General features: G+C 35.4%; 1 protein-coding gene across 5 annotated transcripts in view; it reads right to left on the bottom strand.

The window, feature by feature from the left end:
• Positions 1–1,762: 1,762 nt before the first annotated feature.
• The window catches only part of NAALAD2 (N-acetylated alpha-linked acidic dipeptidase 2), a 45,571-nt gene continuing 38,735 nt past the window's right edge, over positions 1,763–8,598 (bottom strand). For all 5 annotated transcript variants that reach the window (XM_005865288.2, XM_005865289.2, XM_014538894.1 and 2 more), the window contains 3 exons: positions 7,960–8,041; positions 7,717–7,809; positions 1,763–2,644 (listed from right to left, as the gene is read on the bottom strand). In XM_005865288.2, the coding sequence (XP_005865350.1) occupies positions 2,455–2,644; positions 7,717–7,809; positions 7,960–8,041 (365 nt within the window). In that variant the 3' untranslated portion in view covers positions 1,763–2,454. The remainder of the gene's footprint in view (positions 2,645–7,716; positions 7,810–7,959; positions 8,042–8,598) is intronic.

Here is an 8,598-nt window from a genome sequence, read left to right as displayed (position 1 = left end):
ATTTTCAGTCTTTTGGTTGAGATAATCTGTGTTTAAAATCTCATCATATGTGAATAATGACAGGTTTACTTCTTCCTTTTCTATTTAGATGCCTTTTATTTCAATGTATTGCCTAACTGCTATAGCTAGTACTTCCGATGCTATATTGAATCAGGGTAGTGGAAGTGGGCATCCTTGTCCTGTTCTTGATGTTAGAGAAAAAGCTTTGTTTTTTTTCTTCATTGAGTGTTATGTTAGCTCATTTTTGGCCTTTATTGTGTTGAAGTGTTTCTTCCATATGCAATTTCCAGAGTGTTTTAATCATTTAAAAAATGTTACATTTTGTCAAATGCTTTTTGCATCTGTTCAGATAGGCGGTGTTTATCCTTCATTTTATTAATATACTGTGTTACATTTATTGATTTGCATATGTAAAACCATTTGGCATTACAGGGATAAATCCATTTGGTCATGGTGTATAATCCTTTTTATTTGTTCACGAATTTGGTTTGCTGATATTTTGTTGAAAATTCTTATATCTCTATCCATCAGGGATATTGATCTATAGTGTTTTTATGATATTCTCAGTAGTGCCCTCAATAAGTTTGGAAGTATTTCCTCTTCCTCAAATTTTTTGAAGAGTTTGAGAAGGATTGGTATTAATTCTTTGCATGTTTGGTAGACTTCACCAGGAAGCCGTCTCTCCTGGAGTTTTCTGTGGAGGGAGGTTTTTGATGACTCATTCAATCTCTTTGCCCATTTGTAGGCTGTTCAGGTTTTCTATTTTTTGGGATTCAGTATTGCTAGGTTGTGTTTCTAGAATTTTATTTATCTCTTCTAGGTTATCTAATTAGCATATAATTTTTCATAATAGTCTCTTATGGTCCTATGTATTCTGTAGAATCAATTGTGTCTTTTCATTTCTAATTTTGAGTATTGCTAGAGACTCATCAACTTTTTTCTTTACAATGAATCAGCTTTCCGTTTCATTGATCCTTTGTATTTTTTTTTCTGATCCCTATTTCATTCATTTCCACTCTGATCGTTATTTCCTTCCTTCTGCTAACTTTGAGGTTAATTTGTTATTTTTTCTAGTTCCTTGAGATATAAAATTAGATTGTTGAGATCTCTGATTTCCTAAAAAATATATTTTATTGATTTTTTACAGAGAGGAAGGGAGAGGGATAGAGAGTTAGAAACATCGATGAGAGAGAAACATCGATCAGCTGCCTCCTGCACACCTCCTACTGGGGACGTGCCCACAACCAAGGTACATGCCCTTGACTGGAATCGAACCTGGGACCTTTCAGTCTGCAGGCCGACGCTCTATCCACTGAGCCAAACCGGTTAGGGCTCTCTGATTTCTTAATAAATGCATTTATCACTTTTAATTTTGTTTTAGGAACTGCTTTTGCTGAATCCCATTATTTTTTATGTTATTGTGGGAAATCAGTGAGATACCCTCTGGTAATATTGAGATATTTAGGAAATGTTTACCCCTAAACTAAGTACTCCCACTGTTTGATTGTTTTGTTGGTTAGCAAGCAAAGGTACCAGGGGAATTTTCTCTTGCAAGTCAAACTTTGAGTGGTCACTTCTTATTGTAGTTAGTGTGCCTGCCTATAAGGGCTTTTTAAATTTTTATTCTCAACTCTTTTTGGCTAATTCAGCCGTGGGCAAACTACGGCCTGCGGGCCGGATCCGGCCCGTTTGAAATGAATAAAACTAAAAAAAAAAAAGACCGTACCCTTTTATGTAATGATCTTTACTTTGAATTTATATTAGTTCACACACTCCATCCATGCTTTTGTTCCGGCCCTCCGGTCCAGTTTAAGAACCCATTGTGGCCCTTGAGTCTAAAAGTTTGCCCACCCGTGGGCTAATTGAACATCCAAGCTTGTTGAAGCTTTAGTCAATTTACCCATAATTCTGGGTCAGTAGTCCCTGCATAAAAGTTTACTGGTGCTGATATAGTTTTATTTAGAGGAGGCAAAAGATTTGTGGCAACGATTTTTTTTTTTTACCTATCACATTTATTATTCAGTAGAGGTGAAGCTATTTAAAGTATATTTGATTTTTCTCTTTAGTAAATACCTAGAAGTGGAATTTTAGAGTCATAAAGTAAGTAAGTATATGTTTAACTTATAAGAAACTGACAAAATTGTTTTTCGAAAGTGGTTATACCATTTTAAATTTCTACCAGACTGTCTGAGAGTTCAAGTTCCATGCCATTTTTTATTTTAAGGAATATTCAATTATTTTGTCTCTTTCTGCCGCAGGGATGGAGTTTTTTGTTTTATTTTGTTAATAACACACATGATGAAGTTATGCATTTTTAAAGAACCTGAACACACTTTGCAGATGAACAAGGTGGAAGTCTAAAATCAAATATGACATGAAAAGAAAGATGAAACACGGATTTTATCCTCAGACTTCCAGTAATACTTTTAATGGATGGCCACTTGGCTGACCTTACTATACCACTTCTTTCAGTGTTTCTGCTGCTGCTTGAATTGTAAAGGCTGCAGTAGAAATGTGTTTCTTTACTTCTGTCCAGGCTGAACGTGGGTCTGCTTTATTTTCAATATCAAACATAGCATCATAGATCCCAGGAAATGATTCTCCAGCATATTTGTTGTGCCTACTTGGAGCAAAGATGATGTGCCTATTAGGAAAAAAAAAAAAAACATAAGACAGGTTGAGCTGAAAACTATACAAATATATCCTATATGCCTTTTTAAAAATGTTCCCTTTTGTTAGATCACACATTAAGTAATCTTTCTCTCCTGGCATTCACTATTATTACTCCAAAATGAAGACATATAATTGATTTGAGATACTTATGTAACAGTATAATTTTAAGCAAAGAAAGGAGCTAAGATCTGTCTCGTAAATCATACCATGTTACCAACCCATATGGTTGGAATGGAACTAAGTTCTTTTAAGTTTGTGCATTAGTTGTCTAACTGCCTAGACTGCCACAGTGTAGAAGGTGTGTTTTATGGGTGTGTGTGTGTGTGTGTACACACACACATTTTATGGGTATATTTAGTGAGACAGAGAGGAGATCGAAAACAGTAATTTATCTTTGTGTTGCCCATTTTCGAGTTTCAATAAGAATGACAGTTGTTCCCAGTACTCTTTAGCCATTAAAAAGCAATACTGAAGAAGCTTGTTATTCCCAAAATATCATAGATGGTAAGGATAATGAAGCCCATTCTACAAAGATAAAACTATTATATATGGGTTGCCCGCAAAGATAGTTAAGTTCTCATATGAAGGAAAGTTTTGCAATAGATTTCCAACTTCATCTCAGTAGCTCAAGCTACATATTTAATGAAAGTTTCATCAGAAATTCTGTCCACTAAAATCCGAGTTTCTTTAAACTATATGAGAATACTGTATGAAAAAATATGGAACTGTATTAAGTCAATGTTAATGATCAAAGATAAATTTATAAGGTTAATTACTTAGATTTCTAAAAGTACATCAGGTTTTATCACTCTTGGCTTTTAAGTCTTGCTATGGTTTCAAATGGCTCTTGTTTACTAAAATGAGTATAAGTGCTACACTGTAAGCATTGACATAGTGACCTATATACAAGTTGAGGTATTAGAAATACGGGTCATAGATAGTCCTCAGTATACTTACCCTCTTCTGGAGAATTGTGAAGGGAGAGTGTAGTAAAACATCATTGACAGAGGAATCAAACCTTGTTTGAATCATTGACCTGGCATCTAATACCTCTGTTGTCTTTGGCAAATTATCTAACTTCTCTAAACTTGCCCCATAGGTGTAAAGATTTACTCTTAGCAACTTTCAAATATGCAATACAGTATTTTTAACTACAGTCATCATTCTGTACATTACAGTCCCATGACTTAAGTTTGTAACTGCGAGTTTGTAACTTTTGACCACCTTCACCCATATGGCACATCCCCCACCCTCTGACAACCACCAATCTCTTCTCTGTATCTACGAGCTTGTTTGTGTGTGTGTGTTGTTTTGTTTTAATTCAATATATATGTGAGATCATATGGTATTACCTGTGTCTGATGTATTTCTGTTCCATTGATTTGTGTGTGTGTGTGTTTCTGCCAATGCCATTCTGTTTTGATTGCTATATCTGTGTAGTATGGTTTGATATCAGGGTGTGTGACACATCTTTGTTCTTTTTTCTTAGGATTGCTTTGGCTATGCGGGGTCTTTTGGTCCCATACAAGTTGAGCACTTTTTGTTCTATTTCTGTGAAAAAATGCCATTGGGGTTTTGATAAATATTGCATTCATTTTGTATATTGCTTTAGGGAATATGGACATTTTAATGATGCTAAATCTTCCCATCCATGAGCATGAACTATTTATTTGAGTCATCTTTAATTTCCTTCAATATTTTATAGTTTTCATTGTACAGGTCTTTTACCTCCATTCTTAAATTTATTCCTAGTGTTTTGTTTATTGCAGCTATAAATTGGATTGTTTTCTTCATTTCTAATAGTTCATTGTTTGTATATAGAAACACAAGTTTTTGTATATTGATTTTTTTTTTACCCTGCAGTGTTAATGAATTTATTAGTCCTAACAGGTTTTGGTAGTCTTCAGGATTTTCTATAGTATGTTGAAGAATAAAAGTGGCATGAATGGCCATCTTTGTCTTATTCCTGAAAAGCTTTCAGCTTTTCACCACTCAGTATATGATAGCAGGCTTGTTTATATATAGCCTTTTATTATGTTGAGAGTTTTTATCCTAAATGGATGTTGAATTTTGTGAAATCCTTTTTCTGCATCTATTGAGATATGACGTTTATCCTTTTAATGTGGTGTATCACATTGATTTGCATATAGTAAACCACCCTGACATCGCTGGAATAAATACCACTTGATCGCGGTGTGTAATTCTTTGAACGTACTTTCAAATTTCATTTCCTAATTATTTTGCGGAGAATTTTTGTACCTATGTTCATCAGGATATTAGCCTCTAATTTTGTTTTCTTCTGATGTCCTTGTCTGGTTTTGGTGTCAGGATAGTGCTGAATTCATAAAATGAGTTTGAAAAGATTAATATGTATTCTTTGATTTCTAGATTGGCCTATTGTTCAGTAGCATGTTTTTTAATCTCCACATATTTGTGAACTTTCCAGTTTTCTCTTGTAATTGATTTCTAGTGTCATACCATTGTGGTTGGGAAATTTGCTTGATATGATTTTAGATGTGTAAAACTTGTTTTGTGGCCTAATATATATCATCTATCCTTAAGAATGTTGAAAAAAAATGTATGTGCACTTAAGAAAAATGTGTTTTCTGTTGCTTTTGGATGGAATATTTTATATATATCACTTAAGGCTGATTTTGTCTGTTAATCTATGCATCCAAGTAAGTATGGTCTTGAAATCACCGATTTATATATATATAGGTGCTCCTATATTGAGTGCATGTATATATATATTTAATTGTTATTTATTCTTGAAGTCTGTCTTGGCTGATATAAGTAGAGCTACTCTGTTTCCTTTTGGTTTCCACATGTATGGTGTATCTTTTTCCATAAGTTTCAGTTTCTGTGAGTCCTTCTCAAGTGAGTTTTGATTGGAAAGTTCACTGTTTAAAGTAAATATTGGTATGCACTCATTGCTGTTATTTTGCTGGCTGTTATCAGTTCTCTGTTGCTTCTCTTGTGGTTTGATGACTATTGGTATGCTTAGCTTTCTTTCTCATTATCATTGTGTATATACTGTAGGTTTTGCTTTGTGACTGCCATGAGGCTAACATACAATAATTTATACTTTTACAAAAATGTATTTACTCTCCCACCAAACACAGATTTTATGGGGTTTTTTTTTGTTTTGTCCTCGTCCAAGGATATGTTTGATTTTTAGAGAGAAAAACATCGATGTTAGTTGCCTCCCATACATGCCTGACCGGGGATCAAATCCGCAACCTTTCGGTGTATGGGATGGCGCTCAAACCAACTGAGCCATTCATTATGTTTTTGGTGTCATATTTTACTACTTTTTTCATGCGTAAAAATGGGCCACGAGACACATAAGAGACTCTGGAGCACGGAAGAAAAGCATAAAGACAGCATCAGCCATCCAGCATGTCTGATTTGGTTTACCGTTAACCCTTAGATGTGTGTTTAGTTGGAAACCTACCCCTCAGGCTGTAGTTGGTAAACTTGTAGGCCTCTTTCACTGGAAGACTGTGCTCCTGGGCCTCATGCAGTGAGGGTGGGAGCTATTTAAGAACTCCTTCTCCATTGGTTACAGTCCTGTGGGACCTGCCAGCATAAGCCCCACTAGCCATCAGAACCAGGCAAGGTAGAGTTGCCCCTGGGCAGTAGCTACACAAATTGTGGTGCCAGACAAAGGGTATGCCCTCCTTTCTGGGAGAAACCACTAAGCTGGAGTGAGGCAGAAGGAGAGCACAAATATTGCTTCCACCAGCTTCCATCCCTGAGAGCAACTCCATATGCTTTCTCAGAAAGACTGGGGTGTGTAGTAACTTGTAGGTGGTGACCTCTAGAACCAAACCTTCCAGGCTGTTCCCTGGGCAGCAGCTATAAAAACCAGGACACGAGATACTGGTGCTTTGCAGCTCCAGAGAGGGAGAGCTTAAACATGGTGCCTGCCTGTAAGAGGAGGAAAAATGGCACCTATCATTTCGAATCAGAAAATCCATATTCTAGTTCACAACACATATGTAAGTGACTTCCAGGGTGTTTTCATCTGAATTAAGATGGTGAAAACTATTCTATAAGGCTGTTTATCATTAAATAACATGTTCACTATGTTGCCTTTCTTACAAATATTAGGATTAGTATTAACATTTAACTAATCCTAATAATAAACACAAGATTTTCAAGTCTAGCTCTGCTACATACTAAATATAACTTGGGCAAATTATTCTTTAAGCTTCAGGTTCCCCCAGAGGTAAATGGAGATTATAGTTGCTTTCACCCCCATAGGCTTGCAGATTTAAGGTATATAGAGGATTTAGCTCAGAGAGACACTCAGTAAATGGCTGCTATTTTTATAAAATCATAAATAATATGAACTTAATGTTTGTTTGATACCAATGAAATATCCATTAGTTAAGTGTTTACAATATATCATTTTAATCCTTTGCCTGTTATTAGTTATTTATAAGCAAAAATTCTAGGTGGAAAAAGAGGCAATTCCTTCAGGGGAAACATGAAAATCATCTTCAAAAACCTAAAATGTTAAATAAAAATAAATCTAGATTTAATCTATTTGATTTTGGAGAACAGAATCAAAGGGGGGAAATTTATAGGAAAAACTTCAAGATTCAAATAGCAGCTGGATGTCTAGATACAGGCACACCTTGGAGACTTTGCAAGTTCAATTCCAGACCACCATAGTAAAGAGAGCTTTGCAGTCTTTTTTATAAATTGAAGGCAAAACCCTCTACCAGCAAAAAGGGCAACATGTGTGAAGCTCAATACAATGAGGTTTGCCTGTATCTGAGATCCTATAGAAAAGATTTCTGCAGAATATTGAACCATATGAGTTATGAGATCCCCTTTAAGATTCTATGACTTTGTTACGAAGAGTTCTTTTTTAACTATCATTTACATCTACAGCAGAGCAATAAACAACATGAAATTATACTGTTTTGCATAAACTTTTTCATGTTCCTCTCTATACACGTATTTATCTTCCACTCACATGATGGCAATAGTTGAAAGCAGTGTCCTTTAATGGAATACCTGCTGCTTCCTTACCTGTAGAACTTCCTCCCAGGTAAACCAAGGGGATCGATGAATGCTCTTTCCAGGAGCATCAGCTGGTCATTCACAATTCTCACTGCCATGGGACTTGGAGAACAAGAAACAGATCATTACACTCTTACCAGGGAGCCATATTTAAAAATATTAAATAAGGATAAGGCTGACCATAATTTGAGTAGCAGTGATTTAGCGCTGAATGCTTTAAAATAGCAGGGCAACTTTACATTGGAAACTTACTTGTTAAGATCCACTTCTGTAAGTCTTCTGTGGAAATCTGAAGCAGCCTCTGAGAAGTTTTGTACAGCAGAAAATAAGGCGTCTTTCCAAAGAAGAAAAGCAAGAGGGAAATAAGTATAAGCGCCTTATCTTTCAGAGGTTCGCTTTCCTGCCCTCCCATTCCAGGTTGAGATGACTGAATAATATTGAAACCATTTTTATACCGAGCCTCTGGCAGAGCCATGGAAATTATTTAAAGTATTGTGACAAAGAAAGTGTCAGGAAATGGCTAAATTGGTTCTTAAGAAAATAACTTTCAAGAATCTAGGGCATATATAATTCACACTGCTACTAAGGACAGTAAGCCCTCACTTCACATCATTGATAGGTAATGTAACTTTAAGCAAGGCAACATATAATGAAACCAGTTTTACCATAGGCTAATTGATAAAAACTAGACTTACAGTCCACAGGCATTTATGTTTTAATGAAACAACACGATTAGAGGACCTACAGGGTAGTACATTCAGTTTAAGTATATTCAATATAAAAAACAAGATTTATTTAGCCCTAGATATTCTATAAACATTCATTTTCGTTGCTGTTTTAAACCACGTATAAATCTAATAGATATTATGGGCACTAAGGACAAAGGGTTGA

The sequence above is a fragment of the Myotis brandtii genome, unplaced genomic scaffold (assembly GCF_000412655.1).
Source record: "Myotis brandtii unplaced genomic scaffold, ASM41265v1 scaffold203, whole genome shotgun sequence".
In the NCBI taxonomy this organism is placed as follows: Eukaryota; Metazoa; Chordata; class Mammalia; order Chiroptera; family Vespertilionidae; genus Myotis; species Myotis brandtii.
Note: the sequence above shows the minus strand (reverse complement) of the source record. Positions and strands in the feature narration are given on the sequence as shown.